This window comes from Eschrichtius robustus, chromosome 11 (assembly GCF_028021215.1).
Source record: "Eschrichtius robustus isolate mEscRob2 chromosome 11, mEscRob2.pri, whole genome shotgun sequence".
NCBI classification, from domain to species: Eukaryota; Metazoa; Chordata; class Mammalia; order Artiodactyla; family Eschrichtiidae; genus Eschrichtius; species Eschrichtius robustus.
In genome coordinates this window covers 85731467-85753508 of record NC_090834.1, presented here as the reverse complement: position 1 = coordinate 85753508, position 22042 = coordinate 85731467, and the positions used below count along the sequence as shown (strand labels likewise).

General features: G+C 44.1%; 1 protein-coding gene across 1 annotated transcript in view; it reads left to right on the top strand.

The window, feature by feature from the left end:
• MPPED2 (metallophosphoesterase domain containing 2) overlaps positions 1–16078 on the top strand; it is a 166057-nt gene extending 149979 nt beyond the window's left edge. Inside the window, exons 4-6 of the mRNA XM_068555443.1 lie at positions 9640–9755; positions 13092–13205; positions 15825–16078. Coding sequence (XP_068411544.1) covers positions 9640–9755; positions 13092–13205; positions 15825–15943 — 349 coding nt within the window. The 3' untranslated portion in view covers positions 15944–16078. The remainder of the gene's footprint in view (positions 1–9639; positions 9756–13091; positions 13206–15824) is intronic.
• The last annotated feature ends 5964 nt before the right edge of the window (positions 16079–22042 follow it).

The following is a 22042-nucleotide window of genomic DNA, read 5'->3' as shown; positions in this document are numbered from 1 at the left end:
ATCCCATCCTCTGAGCTTTCAACCCAGTACCTGTGTACCTCCTGAAGGAAGGGACTCAGACTCATCTTCCATGACGCCTTATGACATCCTAGACTTACAGAAACCTTAGATGAAAAAAAAAGTGAATGTTGTATACCCGTACAGTGGAATACAGTGGCATATTTTTCAGCCACAAAAAGGAATGAATTTCTGATACATGTTACAGCATAGATGAATCTTGAGCATATTATGCTAAGCAAAATAAGCCAGACCCAAAAGAACAAATCTGGTAAGATTCCACTTACATGGGGTACCTGTAGTGGTCATATTTATGGAGACAGAAAATAGAGGGCTTCCCTGGTGGCGCAGTGGTTGAGAATCTGCCTGCTAATGCAAGGGACACGGGTTCAAGCCCTGGTCTGGGAAGATCCCACATGCCGCGGAGCAACTAGGCCCGTGAGCCACAACTACTGAGCCTGCGCGTCTGGAGCCTGTGCTCCGCAACAAGAGAGGCCACGATAGTGAAAGACCCACGCACCGCGATGAAGAGTGGCCCCCGCTTGCCGCAACTAGAGAAAGCCCTCGCACAGAAACACAGCCAAAAATAAATTAATTAATGAATTAATTAATTAAAAAAAAAAAAAGAATGGTGGTTGCCAGGGGCTGAGGGGAGGGAGAGATGGGGAGCTATTGTCAATGGATACAGAGTTTCTATCAGGGATGTGAAAAAGTTCAGGAGATGGATAGTGGTGATGGTTGTACAACATTGTGAAAGTACTTAATGCCACTGAGTTATACACTTAAAATGGTTAGAATATTAAATTTTGTTATATATATTTTACCACAATAAATGTTAGTGGAAAAAAAGATGAATACTGCTTTTCTTTTTTCTACTCCTCTCCACCCATTGAGCCTTCTTTTCCTTTCAAACTTGGCCGTGATGTCCCTCTTTGAGGAATTCTCCCTGCTGGGGATTAGATATCAATCAATGCAGGTCCCATTGAGGGCTGCTCAGATCAAGGCCCATCCTGGTCAGGGTACCCTGGTACCTGGTCCTCTGATTTCCTCGGCCACAAAACAAAGAGCCATTTCTGGAAGCACCAGGGCATAACCCCAAGTCCACTTCACCTGCCCACCAAGACGGAAGTCCTGCCATGGTCCTTCCTCTCCCCTGTCAGGCTCTTTGCATGATGGATGGGAATAGTCTCCCTCACAACCCTATGGGAAGGAAACCTATTGGAAATCTTTCTCTTCGTGCTGTGAACTTGTTTATAAGATTAAAGGCAGGTATGCTTGGGAGGACCAGGCAAATGCTGTAACATTATTTTTAATAATTCAGGGCACACCAAGTTCAAAAACAGGTCAGGGTGGTTTTTTTTTTTTTTGTTCTTGGCTCCTAAAGCAAACTCTGCCTACACCATCTCCTTTCCAGCAAGAGAGGAAAATGGGTAACAGAGGCTTAATTCTGACACTTGCATGGGGACACTGTCGGCATGTTTGTCAAGACAGCGGTGTGTGCTGCCTTGGTTTATGAAACCCCTATTTGTAGCTCATGGGCCTCAGGTGACTACCTTGGGTATGATTTGTTCCTATCCTGTCTATGGCAGCAGACCACATTATTCGACCAGGCCTTCCCTTTATCAAAACAGGATCTCTTTTCATCCCAAGGACCTTATAACGAAAGACCAAGCTACAAAGCCATAGTGAAGTGATGGGACTAGACAGCTGGTGTGAGAGAAGCCGGCACTGCCCTTTGGAGGCAGCTGAGTCCTGGTTTGGGTGAGGCAGGCTTCCCAGGCAGCTGCCCAGAGGTGTCAATCTTGCCCTGAAGTTAAGCTTTGCATCTCTCTCCTAGTGATGTCAATTACCATGTGCGTCTCTTTGCTGCACAAGATGTGACGTTCTTCCGTGGGCTAATGCAAGACAGCCTTTTAATTGCATGGAAGAGTAACTTCCAGGCTTCCAAGTGGAGGGACTTGGGGAGGGAGAAGGCTGGCTTCTTAAACAATCTCCAGAGCTGTGGAGAGAAAGGGAAGCAAGGAGGGGAGCAGGGCAGGTGTCTGCCTTTCATCTGGATATTCAGGATGACACATCTGGTGCCAGGGAAACTGCTATTTCTAACTGACGGGAAGCTTTGCAGTCAAGGGAGGGCTGAGCTGTCAGGTGAGCCAGAGATCAAGAATTATCATGACAGCTTCATGGCATGTGAAAGGCACTGTGAAGTGCGGTGTGATTTTAACCAGCGGTGGTTAAATTAGCTTCCCTTGGACCTGGTGTGATGTGTAGTCGGAGAGGGGCCGATGGCGGCTGGGAGTGCCGGGTGTGGAAGAGGTTGCAATTCTGAAGCACCACCATTTAGAAAAGAAAGGGATTGTGGAAACCGGCTCCTGGTTTCTGAATTTTGCTTCACAGAGGTGCCAGGCGGTGGTGATGGCTTTAATTAGTAGTGTGTCGATTCCTCCAGTGAACTTCTCTGAGCCCCCTATTATAAATATTCCAAGGGCCCAAAGCAAACCCCTTCCTTGAACTTCCCCAATTTAAAATCCTGGCAAAATCTAGCCACCTGTTCTTGCCGGCTAAGCAGCCTTGACTAACCGTTTTACCCTGTGCTCTCACGTTCCACAGGATTGTCTATGTAAGACTGAGCCGGCCGGCAGGCGAGGCAGTGAGTGCCTTTCTGAAAAACTTCCACTCAAAAGTGAGCTGAGGAAGTGCCTTTTAATAAGTAATCAGCCGGAGGAAATCAGGCTCTATCTAGCCATCTAGTAATGCTTGCCTATGCACTGGGGACTTTTCCAGAGTCTGGAGCAGCAGGGTCTATGATTTGATGAGCCATAGCTTGAGAAATTCTAGAGAGAAAAAAATATAACATGAGCAATTTTGTGTGTGTGTGTGTGTGTGTGTATACCCACACACACACACACACACACACTACCAATGTACATCATATATAAATTAGAAGCTGCACATTAATACTCTATGGCAGTTCTCTGCCAAAAGTTTTACATAAATTATCTCATTATCTCACTTTATCCACGTGGGTGGATATTCTGCTTCTTTTTGAAAGATGACGAGACTGAGGGTCAGAGAAGCCAGTAAGTAGCAGACCTACTGAACATGGGTCTGTTTGACTCCATGATACATACTCGTACCCACTGCCTCCAAAACAAGAATGGCTAACTTTTACAAAACCCCCAGGCTCTCGTAGTTTGAAGTGGCGCAGCCAACGCGCCAGCCCTTTAATTAAGTCTGGGGGTTCGTGAGCTTGCACTTTGCCCCTTCACAGCTTTCATGCAGAATCCCAAGCCCTAATCCCTGCAGCGGGCACCCAGGAGACTGTATTCAGAGGAATCCCAAGTCTTTGTGATGCAGTCCGCCCAGGACCCAGGGTCCATGGGGAACTTGTCGGCACTGACCAACACCAGGGCAGTGAACCTGGGTAGCCCATCTGAGCTGAGCAAGTACCAATTGCTCATTTCCAAATCCTGCTTTCCTGGGGTGCGCCCAGCCCCCACCGAAGTTGGTCGGGGAGTGAATGGCCATTCACCTGTCCAAACCTGGGATTTATGCTCCGGCAGCTCCCTTCCGCCCACACCACAGCATTGTGTACAGCAAACACAGATGACCTTTGCAGTGATTTAATCTCAACGTGCTTCCAGAGAGCAAACGTGTTTTGTATTGACATTGTTTGGAACAAGTTCTGCCTATGTGAACTCCCGCAGCACCTGCCCCTGGACTCTCAGCCCCGAGAGGCCAAGTGCCTCTAATTCTGAGAATAAGGGGGAGGGCGCCTTGAAAGCATCCCCAGCTTCCATCCATCTGAGTCTTCGGTCCACTGGCTTCAGGCAGCTGAAGTACTCCCCTTCCTTCCAGGATTTTCTAATCCCTATCTAGGAGGGGAGGTCGTGGGCTCGGATTGGCCCACTGGCAATAGGGTGCTTTGTGGGACATTTTCTTACAAGTCGGTTCCCATGTGGCATTTGTTAGTCACAGCTAATTATGAAGTCCTTGGCCAAGGCAGTAGACATTGTTCCCTTGGATTCCTCCCTCCTCCTCCTTTCCCCCCTCGCCTCCCCACTGCTACAGAACAAAACTCATTGTGGGGCTCGGGAGGTTGGCTGTGCACACGTTTTCCAGTGAACTCCTGGGGGGCTCACTGCTGGGGTTTCGTGTTTCAGGTTGAAACTCAACTGGATAAAGCATTATTCATTGATGCTGACACAGTCGGTCTCTGCTCTGTGCAGCTATTTCTCCCACAGTGGACTTGGTCCTTTACAGGCAATTTAGGTAATTCATTGAGAGCAATTCGCAGCATTTACTCAGAACATTGATAGCCTGCACAGAATGACAGAATTTGGGGATTTCTAGATCACAGAAAGATTATCAAGTGTTAGGTGTTGCCAGCTGTGCTCAGAGGCGTAGGTCAGAAAGGAGGAGGGGGCTGAGTGAGTGAACAGGTTCCGAGCCCCTTCCTCCCCATCCCCTGGCAAGAAACACCCCTGCACGTACCTGCTTTGTGTCTGGGGCTTCTGCATAAGATTTCTGCAGCCTAAAAGCAATCCTGAACTCCCGTAATCGCATCCGCCCATTCATTCTTTGCTCAGATGAGGAAACTGGCCCACTGAGGACCTTCTCTTATCCAAGGGTCTTGTGCATTAGCGAACTGATGCCAGAATGCAAATTAGCACATGGGTCTCCCATTTCTGTATGCCTCATTTATTACACCATGCTGGGATAATTCTGGAGCCCCTCACTGGGCTGCTTTTCCCATTTCCTGGTCACTGTGTTATGGAAAAGGCCTGATCTAGGGGATCTAGAGGAACAGAAAGCATCCCAGAGAAGCCGTACCAGCATTGTTGAATTCACACTGCATTTTCACTAAGAAAATGCCATCACACAATGCCATGGAGCCCTCTGGAGTTGCACAGTGCACAGCCTCAGAGACCGTATGGATCAGCCCTGTTACTTTATGTATGTGAGAGCCAAAACCAAAACTGGGCTGGAAGGTTTTAGTTCAGCATTGTGCAAAGAAAGAACACCGGCTTTGCAGCCAGCAGATCTGGGTTCAGATCTCGGTTCCGCCACTTACTAATCCTAGGAAAGTGAACAAATTACTTGATATCACTGATCTTCAGGCTTTTTATCTAAAAACAGAGCTGATAATACCTAGCCCAAGTATTGTTATGAGGAGTTAAATGTAATAGCCTATGTAAAACCAAACCCCTACGTAAAAACGTATCAGGGATTTCATAAATGTTCGTTTTCGTATAACTTAACCTCTCTCTCATGCACATACAGGTTTGAGTCAAAAGAAAAGCCTAACATTTTCAAAGTTTACCCTTAACTTGGAAATGTCTGGGCTTTGTCACAGGCTTAACATTAACCAAAGAAAATTTAAGGGACCTCTAGACCATGGACCTGCCTTAATCTTTTACAGACCACTTGTAAAACTGAGCATTTCCTGGGGGAATAGGGCTGTGGGTTTCCAAGAGAAAATTCTATGAGGGAAAACTGGAAAGAGTGAAAAAAATAAGTCCCGTTCTTTGACTCTGGAAGCCCCTGGGATATGCTCGGGGTTCAGGGGCTGACCGCCCTCAGACAGACGCTGGCAGTGAAATCAGAGCCCCTCATTGTACCAACTACTTGGGTGTGCTTGGGACTCTTTCAAACCCTTCTTTATTCGCCATTCAGACAGGAACCATAGGCCCAGAAGCTTGTTTGCAAAATCTAGGAAAACAGATGTTTTTGCTTATTTTTCTCTCTCTCGTGCCAGAATGCTCACTGAGTCTTCATTGGGTTCTGAACTTGCCTTTTTTTTTTTTTTCTTTTTACTTTTAAAACAAATCTTGGAAGAGGGTTATTATTGTAAAGTAAAGGGGAAAGATGGGTATCCCAAACTGGGAAAACTCTATTTTAGAGTCTAATGAAAATGTTTAAGATCCTGCAGGCAGGGAGTCCTAGAAGGCAAGAGAGAGCAGGGTTGACTCATTAAGCTCTGAAAGGGTCTACAAGGCATCACCCCCATACCCACAATGCCTGGTGCATCCCTGACAGACTGGGATAAGAAAGTGAGCACTGCCTTTTCCTCAGAGGAAACCAAAAGCATTGCACCTAGCTGAGCAAGACAGTGTGGCTGTGGAAGGGCTGTGTTGATTGAACACATGCTGTGTACCAGGTGAGACTCAGGCCACTCACAATCCCTGGATTTTATAACCAGTTCAGACAGTTTAGATACCGAATTAGTTTTCTATTGCTGCTGTAACAAATCACCACAAACTTAGTGGCATAAAACAACATATATTTATTTTTTAATGTATTTTTTAATTGAAGTTTAGTTGCTGTACAATATTATATATACAGGCATACAATATAGTGGTTCACAATTTTGGAAGGTTATATTCCATTTATAGTTATTATAAAGTATTGGCTATATTCCCCATGTTGTACAATATATCCTTGTAGCTTATTTTAGACCTAATAGTTTGTACCTCTTACTCCCCTACCCCTATATTGCCCTTCCTTCCTTCCCTCTCTCCACTGGTAACCACTAGCTTGTTCTCTATATCTGGTGAGTCTGCTTATTTTTTGTTATATTCACTAGTTTGTTGTATTTTTTAGATTCCACATATAAGTGATATCACACAGTATTTGCCTTTCTCTGTCTGACTTATTTCACTTAGCATTAGACCCTCCGAGTCCATCCATGTTGCTGCAAATGGCAAAATTTTATTCTTTTTTATGGCTGAGTAGTATTCCATTGTGTATATATACCACATCTTCTTTATCCATTCATCTAAAACAACACATTTATTACTTCACAATCTGTTGGTCAGAAACCTGACATGGGTCTCACTGGGCTGAAATCCGGGTGTCGACAGGGCTGTGTTCCTTTCTGGAGGCTCTGTGGGAGCATTTGTTTTCTCTCCTTACCTTTTCCAGCTTCTTGACACTGCCCACATTCCTTGGCTTTATGCTCCTCTTCCTTCCTCTTCAAAGCCATCAACAGCAGGTTGAGTCCTTCTTACATTGCACCTCTTTAATTTCCTCTTCTACCTCCCTTCTCCACTTTTAGGGACCTTGTGGTTTCACTGGGTCCTCCTAGGTAATCCAGGATAATCTCCCTAGTTTAAGGTCAGCTGATTAGCTCCCAAACAAACTTTTAATCCGCCTTTGCCATGTAAGGTAATATATTTATAGGTTCCGGGAATTAGGACGTGGACATCCTGGGGGGGTGGGTAATCATTGCCAATAGGTACATAGGTCATTTCTACACTAAATACAGTAACTGTATATATTAGGACTCTTTCAGTTGCAAGAAACAGGATCTAACTCAAGCTAATAAGAAGAAAAGGATTTTGCTGGCTTATACACTTGGAAGAAAAATGTGATTGGCTTCAGGCACAGCTGGTTCCCCATGTCCAACAAGGTCATCAAGGCACTCTGCTTCTTGGCTTGGCATTCTTTGTGGTGATTTGCTTCTCAAGCACAAGCTATCCGCATGGTGGCTGAGATAGCTCCCAGGCAGTAGCAGGCTTACGTAGTTCGCAAGATAGGAAAGAGAGGAAACTATGACTTCTCTTTAGGTAGCACCGACAAAATCCTGAGGATGACGCTCATTGGCCCAACTTGGGTCATATGCACACCCCTAGACCAATCGCTGCTCACGGAGAGGCCATACGTGCTTCATTCTGAGCAGGGATGAGTCAGCCTTACCAGAGCACATGTACTGAGTCGGGGAGGGAAAGGTACTCCATAAGAAATTCAAATGTTGTTACCAAAAGAAGGCGGAAAGAGCTGGCTAGGCAAAAACCATTGGTGTGCACTTCAGCACCTTATGGCTGTATTATTCTAGTTCAGTGCTCATTCGGCTTCAAGCAATAAGACACTCAAACTTGAAAGAGTACAGAGGGGGCTCACTCAGGGCAAGTAGTGAGTTAATTCAGGTAGTATATAAGAAGGGGAATTGCATGGAGGTTAAGAGTCTGGGTTTTGGAACCAAACTGCTTGGGTTTATGTCCAATTTATTGGCTGTATTTACTTGACCTCTCTGTACTTCATTTTCCTCATCTGTAATATGTGGTCAATAATAGCACCCACCTCATGAGCTGGTTGTGAGGTTTCAGTGTGTCAATACAAATAAAGTACTTAGAATAGTACCTTGACATAGAGCAAACACTCGATAAATAATAACTTTAATAACGATTATTGTTGTTATATAGCTATTGTTATTACAAGTAAGCTTCCTGAGGATGGCTTAGGGACTTGGAAAGTGGTTAGGGGCCAAGTCAGATACTTCCTTGGTTTCTCTTTTTCTAGCTGAGGCCACACAGTCTCTTATCTCTGGCACTTACTCTCTCAGGCACCTCAGTGGGAACCGCGGTTCTTACCTGTAAGGTGGATTTTCACATGGCTTTCAGGGGCCATCCTTTCACCTCTGACCTTGACTATGCATGCCCACCACCAAATGAATGATGGTTAGTGTTTCTGAGTGCAGAGTCTTGAAAGACACTGGTTAGTCTGGGCCATGATTGGCTTTAAATAATAATGCCCCCTGTTTGATTAGCTGTGACAGACCAGGTGCCCTTGTACACAGGGTTACCTCTCTCAGTAGGCGTGGAAGGGGCAGCTTAAGCTGAAGGGAAAAGTTGGGCTTAGCCAGAATATTGACCAACTTGTCTTTGACGTGTACGCCCTAGCAAATTGGAATTTTCCTCCAGGACAAAGAGAGTCGGTTTCAAAAAATAATGGTTACATCTAGATGTTTGGGAATAGGACAGCACTGGGCACTGTTTTGTTCTGATGTGATGTAGCCTGTAGTATCTGTAGAGAAAAATGGATCATTCTCCCGTTATTATAAATGGTAGAGACGTTTTCAGCTCCAGTTAGAAACACTCACTGGATGGACAAAGACGCCATTCGTTTCTACGTAGAGCATCGATCTCAGAAACTTATTCCTGGAGCAGAAATTCCCGAGAGGGTGGAATGCTCACATTCACTGTCAGGAGATTGGATTCCAGAGTGAACAGGGGTGTCCCCAGAAATCTTCCCTTTGGTGACCGGAGGAAAGTTCCACTTTGGCTTTTTGTTCAGTGTCCCTTCTCACCTTTCTAACCAACCCCCCCACCGCGCCCAATATTTTTTCAGCATTCTCAGTCCGGGATGTTCAGAACATCCCTATGTGTGGAGGTTTCTGCCTTCAGAGCACTTGTCCTTTTCCCCAAGGATTTCAGTAAGAATCTTTCTAGTGAAGCCGTTCCACAGTGATGGGGAGGAAGAAGGAGGGCTGGTGAAATTTCTTAGCCCTGAGGCACTACAGGAAGGATGGACATGCTTCGGATCTGGGCTGGGCATCTTTAGGAAGCACTGAGATTTGGGGGAAGACAAAGCATTGTTAAGATTTTGATAGAGGTCTGCTGGGAAAGTCTCCACTGTAAAGGCTCTTGTGCCTCTTTCTAGTTGAACAATTTGTAGGCTCCACACTTGCTTTCAAATGAATTGGTTTTGAAGCAGTCAACAAAAAAGCATCCTGCTGCCAGGGCCAACCGTCAAAAAGAGAAAAGAGAGCAATGCAAACCGTGGGGGAATGTGCGAGAGAGAAACAGTGTAGAGCGGAAACGTGGCTCTGCTGGCCTGATACCATGTGCATTATCTCCCCCAAAGGACCCCGTGGTTTAATGGTTGGGGCTTTAACCTGCCCAGAGGTCAGTCTCTGCTGGACAAGTGGAACCTTATCCCCGAGGGCATCGACATACTCATGACACACGGACCTCCTCTCGGTAAGTTGAAGCAAAGGTGTGCTTTTGTCATACGTGATGCCTTTTTTTCCCCCAAGCATAATGAATAATGCTTCAGGGTCATAATCATTTTTCTCCAAAAAAAAAAAAAAAAGTGAATACAAAAAGAAAAGTCAGTGTCTTTAAAGAAACCCAGTATGATCATTGAACTCAGCAGTTCTTCTGGGCTTACAGGTGTTCTTGAAATTAAATTTTTTGATTTAGTCAGGTCAGGGGAAATCAAATGAGTATAGAGCACCACAGTCTTTTGAGCTTGATAATTTATTTTAAGAACTATATTCACTTTGGAGTGAGGGAGGGGGATGGGGAATGGAAGGAAGACACAGACCTCCCAATCACAGGGCTTTTGAATGGTAATGAAATGATGGAAACTTTCATTCAAAGTAGTTCATTTTCCTTTTCCATATAATAGTGGAACCTAGGAGATCTTTAAGTATAACATCGAGCTAATTATACAAGAAAAGAATCCTTTTTTTTTCTTTTTTTAGCTAAGGTGTTAAGTAAGGACTTACGTTGAATATTACTTAAAGATACTCATCTTATAGATACAGTGAACCTGCATCCAGGTTTAGATTGCCAATATGTTTCAAAGCTACCTTCAGTCACCCAGATTATAGGTCAGAAGATGATTGTTTGATTTATATAATAATCTTCTAATTATTCATGAGCTTGTTAGTGGTTTGGTTTAGCCACAGAACATTTTTCAAACAGGACTACCACCTTGATCTTCCCATCTACTGGGTGTCTATTACACCAGCAGGCTTCCTTGTCAAACTAAGGTATGCTCAGGCAATCCAGATGTTTCCCTTTTAGTAGGAGAGTTTTCTCTTTTAAAAAATTATATTAAAAACCACATAACATGAAATCTATCCTCTTAACAAACTGTTAAATGTACAGGGCTAGAAAAGTTTTCGTGATCATCTTGCTTTGGAGAGAGGAGGAAAACAATACAAAAATAAATGATGTTCATCATTTTTTTCCTGTGGTTTGGGGTTACTATCCATGTCACTTCCCTCCTCTGTCGGCCTGAAAAATAAAAAATCTAACACGCATCCCCTAATGTGAATTTAATCTTTGTAGATATTTTCCCCTTCACGCCGCTTAGTGCTGCCTTCCTGCCCTTACAAGGGAAGTGCTCTGTGTTTCACAAAGAAACAACGGAAGGGAGGACCAGGGCATGAGCCACAGTGGCACATTTTCATGATGGGGGGTGGGAGGGAAGCAAGAGAAGGGAAGGCAGTTCTGTTACAGACAGGGAAATTGTACAGATTTGCACAAGATCAGCACTTCCTGACTTTTTTCAAAGCTTCAGAATCACCATCCCCATGCTCTTTCCCTACCCCATCCTACCCCCCTCCATACTTTACAAGATTGTACTTATCAATAACCTGTATCAAGTCATGATTAATTAATTTCCCTATTTTGCAATCATTAGAGACTAACCAAATCATTAAATTGCTGGCTAAATATTCTGCTCAGCATGAGTTACACAGTGAGACCCTACAGAGACCACATCCCAGCCAACTTGGTCCTTTCCCTGAGCAGCCTAGTTGGGTGCAGGCTTAATCCCCCTTCGGCTGTTTACTGTGAGGGACTTGGGCATCCTCAGCATAGAAACATTTACATACCTGAAGTATTATTTGGAATATAACTTTGAACAGAACAGTTCATTCACAGACTTCATCAAGTCATTAATTTTGGTACAAAAGCAAGTGGCAGTAACAGTAAGTCTGAATTCTGGCCCCCAAAGAATTCAGACATTCCAGGAACTCTTAATAGAGAGGCTATCATCCCTCTCTTTGTAGTAAAGATGGAGTAATCCAGAGAGTGGCTGTGCATATAGCAGAGTAAGATCTACATCACGGAGTTCCAAAATAAAATGTCAGGCAAAGTTTTCATAAGGCAATGTTGAACCTTAATCAGTGTAGTTATTGGGATTCTTGTGAACATTCTGGACTAGGAGGTAGGGGGTGGGTGTGGGGATTGGCCTTGAATTCTCTCCTGCTAAGGGAGCCATGGCACATGGGACTTCACTACTGTGGTACGAGCAAGACACTTTCTTAGGTGATTGCACGTGAAATGAGATGTTTTCCCTCTTCAAGAAAAACACATCCATGAGGGAATATGCCAATCACTGTGGATTAGAGATTTTTCCCTCTAATTAAAGTTTTGAAATCCCTGGTTGGATTTTTATAGGGCCCCTACTTGTATCTGATGTATTTCCCATATTTTCTGGCTACTCACCAGCCAACATGTCTTTACAGAGATGCTAAACCTTCATTTCTACCGTTTGCCAAACAAAGTGGAATAAGCTGGCCTGTCCCTTTCTGCCTGATCATTTCTGAATAGTAGAAATCAACTACTGGAGCTATGGAATGGGTTCCCACTGATTGTGATTTAGCCTTTTGTCCTATCTGCTTTCTTTATACCCCATCCCAATGAGGTGATTGGATTCCATTCCGGGCCATAATCATTCAGATAGCTGACTTTTGCTATAACTGATGTCAGTTTCTATGGACTTTTTCCATTAGACTTAGAACTAAGTGGCTTTTGCATAAAGGTAGTCAATCAGCCCCAGCTTACTGCATGCCACTACGGGGTCACCGTGGTTGCACTATTGTTAAAGAGGAGACTGGAGGAGGAACTTGGCACTCCCAAGCTTGGGTCATCAGGAACCAAGGGTTAAGAGTTGATGTGTCTAAAGAGAATAAGGTGGGACTTCCCTGGCGGTACAGTGGTTAAGACTCCACGCTTCCACTGCAGGGGGTGCGGGTTCGAGTCCTGGTCGGGGAACTAAGATCCCACATGCCGCATGGCTCAGCCAAAAATTTTAAAAAGAAAAAGAAAATAAAGAGAGCAAGGTATCTTGTGGCCAGTTTACAGGAAGCCCTTCCTAGCCCTTCTTCTTTGAACCATCTTGAAGTAGACTGCTATAAGAGAGATACAATAAAATAAAAAAAAAAGAGAAAGTAACTGAATTGAGAGGAAAAGAGAGCTTATGGGACTGTAGGGAATAAATGTCACTGGGCCCATGAAGAGTTGAAACCCAGGGCTGAATAAATCAAATCCCTTACAGAAAAAAAATGTTAATTAACAGGAAGAAAAAAAAAAAATGGGAAACCAAAAAAAAATTCAAGAACCTAAAGAAGACAAAGTGACGAGTGAAAAGTTCCTTAAAAGCCATTGTGAGCATTAATGGAGAGGCTAGGATTACAGATCATGTAATAAACCTTCTGTGAGTTATGGCTTCCTGAAAGTCTAAATGAAACCTTACCTGGAGACAGAAAATTAAGAGCATTGATTGCAATTTACTCTTAGGTTTTCGAGACTGGGTTCCAAAGGAGCTTCAGAGAGTGGGCTGCGTGGAGCTTTTAAACACAGTCCAGAGGCGAGTCCGGCCCAAACTCCACGTGTTTGGTGGAATCCATGAAGGTAAGACCGGGAGAAAGGAGTTCACAACATGTTGGGTCATTATCCGTGATCTCATTCACAACGGGGACCTTAGTTACACCAGGAGTAATTGGCGTGGTGGTTTCCAAACTCTTTTTCCCAGTGGAACCCTTTCATGAGATGAAATCTTAGGAGAAACACATATATAAAGCTGAGAAGTGTTTTGTGTGGAGCTGCTCTCTTTTAAGCAGAGTGGAGAGTAAGAAACCACCTTTTGGAAAACCCAGCACTAACCCCAGACAATTTCTGGAATCTCAGGGCTCCAGTGAAGAATGTTTGATAACCACTGCTTGCAGAGAAGCCCTGAGGGAATAAAGGACAGATTTTCTCTTTAAGAGCATCAGAAGAAATGGCCTGGATTTTAGACTAAATAACTTCCATGTCCTCTTCTACCTAAATATTGTGTTTCATATGGAATGCAGACAAAGACCCAGGAAGACAAGACTTTGTCTAAAAAATAACTTCAGATGTGCAATGAAAGATACAGAACCGAAGTGACAGAACCCACACATTTGCAGGCAGACATTTCCTTACTAATCTCAGAAAACCATTTCAGACTTCTCAGAAATCATCAGTGCTATAAGCTCGGGCTGAGATTAAACAGCATAATTAAATCTCCCCTAGGTGGGAACTGGTCCAGTTGCTGTTTTCTGCTTTCCCAGGTAATCTAGAATCAAGGTCACAGAACCGGAAAGCCTCACGGGAACCTTCAGGGCTCTAGTTTTGTCTCTCCGGACTTTTTCAAGCCAGGGGTAACTGGGCCTTGGGACAGACCCGAGGCTTCTTTCAGCGGGCCTTAGGTTTTCTGGCCGCACCGGCCTCTCCTGGTTACAGACATTTGTGTGCAGTGGGTGCGTGTATGTAGGCAGCCTCCGTATTCACTCGAGCCCCTGCTTACCGGCTGTTCTCTGGAGTTATTTATGAACCTGCAACAGGTGAGGAGTTTAGGCCTGACACAGCAAAAAGTGAAGTTTGCTTTTCAAAGCCCTCAATCCAGTGGCTCCCTGGCTAGGCAGGTAATAAGCAGCATATTGAAAATAATCCTACAGAAGCCAGAGAAAGTCCATCTTGCTCCAAGTCAGGCATGAGCTGAGTGGATGGAAAGCAGTGGTAGCGGGGGGGCGGCTCCCCAAGAGTGGATGTCATCCTGCCCTGACTTTAAGCCATACTCCCTGAAAAGGAGGGCACTTCTCTAAGGCATGATATGGGCTGGAGGGAGGGAATAGGATGGGAGATGGTGTCTAAACAGCATTTCTGGGGAGCAGTTATCAGGTTTGAATTCCTGCATCGTGCCTATAAGTTTGCATTTCATCTTTTTTTTTTTTTAATCATTAATTAGCTTTAAACTAGCCAGACAATTGGGGAATTCCACTGAAGCCCCAAAATAATAAACTTGCTTAAAAGAGAGGAGATCATATTCAAATAAACTTTGTCTTGCTTTTATTCGCTTAAGACAGCTGAAGAGGGCAGAGAGAGGGCAAATACCAACCTCTTGATGGAGAGAGATAACAAGACTTTATGACCCCAGAACTAAACAGTGCACATTTGAAATGCTTCTTTTCCTTTCTTAAGAAATTTTTCCGTTGACCTTCATTAAGCTCTCCACAGGCTTACTTGGAGAAATTTTAGCAAATGGAAGAAAAAAATCTTACCAGTTATTTCTATAAGTCCTGATAATTTTCTTTTTTCACAGACATATTTTTCTGTGCCATAAAAGCCCGATACCAACATAGAATTACAAACTTAATTGCAGAGGCTGTAAGACAAAATAAGGTATCCAGGGAAATGTGCAAATTTGCAAACCTGCTAGAAACTTCAACATGTTAAAACTTATAAAAGGAATATACGTACCACAGACCCAGAGAAACTTTCTTAGTTTTCTTCCAATAGGTCACAAGAGGTTTATACTGCTTATGGGAAGTGTTTTTGCTTGATCCAGTGTCCAGGTAAGCGTAGGAAGCAGTGTCCTATGGTGTCCAGATCACTTGGACATTTGATTACCTGATTCTTTTGAATGAAATGGAACTCAGCATTAAAGCCACACAATTCAAGTAAGATAAGGTCACTTATTGTTAACTTTCATTGAGGCAGTTTAGAGCTTATTTTATAGGTAAGGAAGCTAAGCATTCACCTCTCCCAACTCCAATGCAATACTCTTTCCCTTCTCACCTGTCCTGAAGCCCATTTGAGGTTTGGATGATGGATGTGTTTGCCCCTGAGGGGTTTTGTATGTTACTCATTCTCTTCCCTGGAACTCAATAGTTAATACAAGGGCTGTGAAATGAAAATCATATTTTAAAAAGAGGAAAAAATGTTTTTTCTTTATTTTCACTAGTAAAGAAATCACAGCCTCTCCCCCAACAAATCTAGTGTTGAAATAAAGAAAAAAGAATCACTTTTCTTTGAAGTAGAGGATTCTCCCTTAAAAGAAAATAAAATCGGGAGGCAGCTTCTGAAAGCTGTAATACCTGGGGGATGCTCTACTGAATTTCATCTCACTGCCCACTGGCAAAGACTTTTTGTTTCCCTTGTCTGATGGCCCTGCACTGAGTCACTATCATTTGTATATTTTACAGTAAGTGTGACACTCTATCTCCACAGGTTACGGCATTATGACCGACGGTTACACAACGTACATCAATGCCTCAACGTGTACAGTCAGCTTTCAACCGACCAACCCTCCAATTATATTTGACCTTCCAAACCCACAGGGTTCCTGAACCTCCAAACACCCAATTGGAATGTGAGGGAAGGTCTAAAAACTGCCATTTTTCTAATTATAAACTTAGTTCTCTTCCTTGTTTATTTCCAGATCATGTGAGTTCTTTTTGTAAATTGCTGGAACACAAATGATGCTAGAGGTTGTGCTTCTTCTTTATTTTTATTTTTTTTAAATGGGTCATCCATTTGGAATCAAAGGACCGTTGTGAATTTGTAAAATGACTTCTGTTTTCTCAAAGGCCACGCCATTGTAAATTGTTAGTGTTCGCCAAAGGACAGCCAAGCTTTCTTTTGAAAAGGTGACAAAAGTCTTATTTTAATATGCTTTAAGCTGGAAAAAGAAAAAAGAAAAAAAAAAAAGAAAAAACAGGTAGGCAGTGTTTTAAAAACCACCCAGATTTGCACAACCGTTTAAGAGTATTGTCTGAAGTATTTTATTTTTTGATGTTTTGTTGTTGTTGTTGTTTTTCTTGGGAATGCTTCTTTTTTGCAGACGTGGCCCGGATTTAGAACAATCTTTTCAACAAAAGTAGGCGTGGAAAAGACTTCTCTTCAACACTGTCACTATAAAGAAAGCTGTGTCGAGGGAAGAAAACGGCCCTCTTTTAGAGGATGGCTTAGCTAGTGAGATCCATATTGTGGTTATACAAGGATTCATTGTATGTTTGTTTCTTTTAAATTATTTTAGCTTTAAAAATATGGAAATGGAATCTGTCAAGAGCCGGTATTTCATGCAGTAAAAAAAAAGAAAAAAGAGCGTGCAGACTCCTTTTCAATATGGGTTTATATATATAAATATTTTTTGTGTATTATGACTAAGTTAGGAGTTTAATATTGCCAAGGACAGTACAACTGTAAAGGGGTGCTTGAAGCAGGGCATCAGAAGTCCGAAGGAGCTGACACATTTTCTCAGAACTCAAGGTCTTAAAGAGCTTGAGTTACTTCTAGGTACAGTCGCAGGCGTGTATAGATTTAAATGGATGCAATGGAAGCTGACTAAAATAAGGCTTAGTTGTCCTTTATATTTAAATACCCTGAATCGTCTCCTTACTTCCTTCTCCCTACCCGACCCCCCATTTTGCACTGTGTGTCGATGCAATCTGCGCTAGCACAAAATATTGTCGCTAATAGTCATTTCTGTTTTCCCATTGTAAATGCTGTTGAGCTTTATTCTATTTTATGTTCTCTTGTTAATGAAATTTAGGAAAGCAGTTGTTTCTTTAAATTGATTGTGATATTCTATATCTAGCGGCCTTTATATGCAAATAAAATTGCAAGATTTTTAAATCCGTGCTGTTTGGAGGGTTGGCTGGCTGGGAGGATGACGGTTTAGTGCTGGGGAAGGAGGGATTTCTTCATATGCAACATCAATACTCCCTTTCAGTGGAATCAGAATAAGTGACATTTTTTTTTCTAATTTTCAATAAATTTTTATTACCCACCATTCACGGGCTGGCAGGTAGATCGATAAGACACTCAGTGTACTCTTTCCTTCCATCACGCTGTCATCTATCTGGCTGTAGATTTCAGAGAGTGAAGATTTCATCTTTGGCCATAGTAATTTCTACAGGAACAGAGGGACCGTGCAGTGGAGGCTGAAGATGCTATTGTGGACGTGTGTGTGGTAGTGAGAGGGTAAACCAGTGGGTCACGGAGTAACCCCTGCACGTGCCCTTTTGTCCCTAGGAGCAGTCACCATCTCCCCGTCGCTGTTCTTTTAATGATGTCCCCAGCTAGAATGCTGTGGCAGCCAGGAGGCGGCAGAGGGCGGGGTGGAAAAAACCCTGTTATGTCTTTTTTATTTTCTCTGGAAGAGCCATTGAAGAAAAGCAGCATGATCTTGAATCTGCAGTCTATCCCCCCGGAAGTCTGCATTCCAGTGTCTGTTCGATTGCATTCTGACACATCTTCCTTCCTTCCTACCCATGGTGCGTCCTTTGGTGTAATTCCTGCAAAGAATTCTTGATTTCAGTACCAGTAGAGTACAGAGAATGTTCTAGGACAGAATTCCAGCTCAGACTCATACTTTTAATACTCATTAAGTGTCTTGGGTGGCCACCCAGAGCTGGAGGTGGTCCATGACCGTAGTAGCTGAGATGTGCCGTGGGAGATGAACCGTGCTCCCTTGACCTGACACATCAGCAGAAGAGGGTCGTGACTTCAGGCTCATTTGCAGGGAGCTGGACTGAGAGTTGACTGAATGGAAATTTCATCTGGTTACTGTACAGGCAGTTAGGCTCAGACTTCTGGAAAAACAGGCTTTCCAGAGACAGGTGGGTGATCATGATGACATGTGTGCGTGCACAGCCCTTGAGAGCACGTCTGGACACAAACTAATTAAGCTAAGCACTTACTAAGATTGCTTTCCATTGTGTGGGAGCAGGAAGCAACCCAGTCTGCTAAATCTACGGGGTGGACTGGCTCAGACAGAGCTTCCTTTGGCCGGTCCAGGCTCACCAATCCATATGTGTGAACTGCCTCCATGGGGGCCGGGATGACTGTCCCAAGGAAATATCGGAAATAGCTCTTAGACACCAGGCACTCTCTATCCTTCTGTCACCAGTGACTCTAATGAGTGGGTCTCATACTTTGTTTCTAATCCTCACAAAATCCTGGGAAAGGTCACATAAGCCCCACTTTTTAGATCGGAAACCGAGGCTCCAAAAGTTAAATAACTTTCCCTAGGAAAATGGAAGGTTCAAAATCATTCCCTAGGAAAATGGAAGGTCTGTCTGACTCCATAGCCCATGTTCTTTTCATCACCCTGCCTCTGGGGCAGAAAAGTTGACGCCCTCCAAGAGCTGATAGAAGACTGATGCAGGCCTGGGGTTACTTCTTATCCCTCACCTAGGGGCCTGCTGGAGCGCACTGCCTGGGGCTTTATGACTGCATCAAGTTGAAGCCCATTCTCTCTGCTTGAAGCACAGCACAGCGTGGTGCAGAAGAGCACAGAGCCTAGAGCCAGCGTGCCTGTCCAGGTCCTGGCTCCATCTCGAACTGGCAATGATGCCTTTGGCTGGGTACTTACCCTTCCTGTAAAATGGGGGTGATGATGATGATGAAGTTGTTGTAAGTTGAAGTTGTAAGTCAGTTGTTGAAGTTGTTGTACCTCTCACTCTCAAGAGCATTATTTCCGAGAAAGTGTGTTTGTTTGCATTCCTTGGAGACTCACAAATCTCTCTTTATAAGAATATGAAGGACGCCAAGGGCATTTGCAAGAGGCAGATAAGGGAGACTGACTTTTCAGTTTGGGTATCATAGTTTGCAAAATCCCATCTAATCTCAGAAGAGGAAGGGGTCTGTACTCTTTCAAGTCTCATTAAACGGTAACCATGGATCTCAGCCTCGCTTGCCCTTTGGGTCTTTCCATTTCATCTCACCATCTTTTTCAAGCTCAATTAGTGAATTTTTTTCCTCTACATTTTCTCCCCAGGCCCTTTTGTCTTATAAAGATGTTGAGGGGTTGCCGAAATCCCCTTAAGAGGCAGGTCACTGTTATTCTGACAGGTGGCCAGCATTAAGCCTGCCTTCATCTCCATCACTTAAGTAAATAAATACTGTGACCCAGGTCTTAAGTAGGGAGAAACAGAAGCTGGGAGGATGGAGGATTTGTCAATTGCAGATGAAACACTTGCTGGGCCCTGAATAATGTCCCCCTCCCCCAACCCTCATCCAGCAAGGATGTGCTGCTTCCACAGAGCTAACATCCACATATTATTTTGGTTTTCCAGTGTCTTCTCATGCCCTAGTCCCACTTTCCTAAAAGTTTTAAGGTACTTTTTGTTTAATTATTAAACCAACACAACTTAAGAGATAAAGTGAATTTTGAGAATTCGGCTACGAGCTGAGGCATTTGGAAACATTGCTGGGCATGAGGCAGGAGGTCATGGGATGTGGGGACGGTTCCTGGACTGGACAGTCTTAGTGGGTGGTTTCACAGAAAGCTCTAGGTCCACTTCTGGATGTCAGCTCCTTAATACAAAAAAAAATTTTTTTTTTAAAGAGGTAATTCTTTTTTGTTTTTGTTTTTTTTTAACTTTGGGTTTATTTATTTATTTATGGCTGCGTTGGGTCTTCTTTTCTGCGCGAGGGCCTTCTCCAGTTGCGGCAAGTGGGGGCCACTCTTCATCGCAGCCTCTCCCGTTGCGGAGCACAGGCTCCAGACGCGCAGGCTCAGTAATTGTGGCTCATGGGCCCAGTTGCTCCGTGGCACGCGGGATCCTCCCAGACCAGGGCTCGAACCCATGTCCCCTGCATTGGCAGGCAGACTCTCAACCACTGCGCCACCAGGGAAGCCCTACAAAATGTTTTTTCTCCTACTTTGTAGTGAAGTAGCAGGATTGCTGCATGTCTGTCCACTCTCTAGTATGACTCTTCCAGAAGTTTAAAGCTACTTTTCCTTCCTTTTCAAAATGTCACCTCTACCTTTCTGCTCCTATCCTGCCTTTCCATGGAAGAGAAAACCACACTGATTCAAAAGCCTCTCTGAGAAGCCTCCCTCCTCCCTGGTGCCCATGGTGTCAGTCTCTGCAGCTTATGAGAAGTTCAGAGGGTCAGTGGCACCACCATGGTCACACAGCAATTCAAAGAGATAGCCCCACGTTGGCATTTGGACTCTCAATTTTGAACATGAACTGCTTTTTCAGCTTGACATTCAGGAATAATAGAAGATGGGGCGATCAGTTTGCCAGACATGATATGATTTTGTAGCAGAGAACAAGCTGCCTATATGAGGCTTATTAAACCAGATTAGTTGGAAAAAAACTCAGACTCTGACCTCCAAGGGTTCCCATGAGGGTTCACTTTCTTTCACTTCAAGCAGTCCACCTCCTCTGATGGGCAGCTAGTTCCTCCTCCTGCAAAAGAGAGGGGTACATGCTTGCTGCCTTTGCTACCTCTGAACTTTGACAGCTCTTTGTCATGCATTTTGACATGCATGTCTAGTCTGGAAGACATTGGGTGCTGGTAAGAGCCCCCAACTTTGGCATCAGTCATGCTTGTTTTCAAATCCCAGCTATGCCATTTAGCATCTGGGTAGCCGTGGATGTGCTACTTTACTTCTCTCAGCCTCATGCTTCACGCCTGTGGAATGGGGATACTTCCTACCTGACAATGGATTTGTCAGAGTTGATATAACATCAGTAGGGTCCTGGGCCCGGTGAGCTATTATAAAAAAAATGGAAGATTTTATTATGCTGCCCATCATACTTTCGTAAAAAGAAAGGCAGAAAGAAACATTTAGCTTATTTTTCTCTGTTAGTCAGAGCCCTTCCCAAGAGAAAGTGAATTCCTTGAACTGAACTGAGTCAGGGTAAAGGAGCTGCAGCCCCAAGCCGTCCATAGATCAAGCTCTTTAAATTCCTGTCTCTCTCTGTCTCTGAGCTACCCGACAAAACATTTGTGGTAGGTTCTTCTCGACTCCTTCTCGTTTCCTTCCTGAGTTAGGGATGCCTTACAAGACAAAAATCTTGAGGTAAAAGGCCTTTTATATCTGAGAGCATCTATATCTGGGTAATGGTGAGAGAGAAAAATGCATTTCCATTAGGAAGCATGGCCACAGTGGTACTAAAAGCACGGGTAGACTAAACACACGAAGCGGAGAGCCTGCGCCCATCAATCAGCTTTGATTTTTATGAAGCCACAGTTACCATGAGGTGCATCCGAATGCTCTCAGAGCCCGCTTACCAAGAAAAAAGGGCCTGTGGTTTCATAGCCCGTTTCTGCCCCGACCTTAGCGGCTGACCTTGGGCATAGGCTGAGCTTTTCGGTAGGAGCTCCTGAAATAGCAAATGACTCGGAACCCAAATGCGCCATGCTTGGGTTCACCAACATGCCCTCGCACGTATCGGCAATGATGCTTCGGTAACAACTTAATTCTTAAAGGGACTCATATTTCCTAGAAGCCTTCTCTGAGCTCCCTTATCCTTACCCAGAACACCCCCCACCCTTGATGCCGTCATAGCTCCTCACCCGCCCCCCCACCCACCCGCCATGCACACACATACTTCTACCTGCACCACGTTCTGATTGCTGCTTGTCTGCCTGTGAGCTTCCTGAGGTCAGTGACCAGGTCTTCTGTCTCTGCATTCCCAGCATTT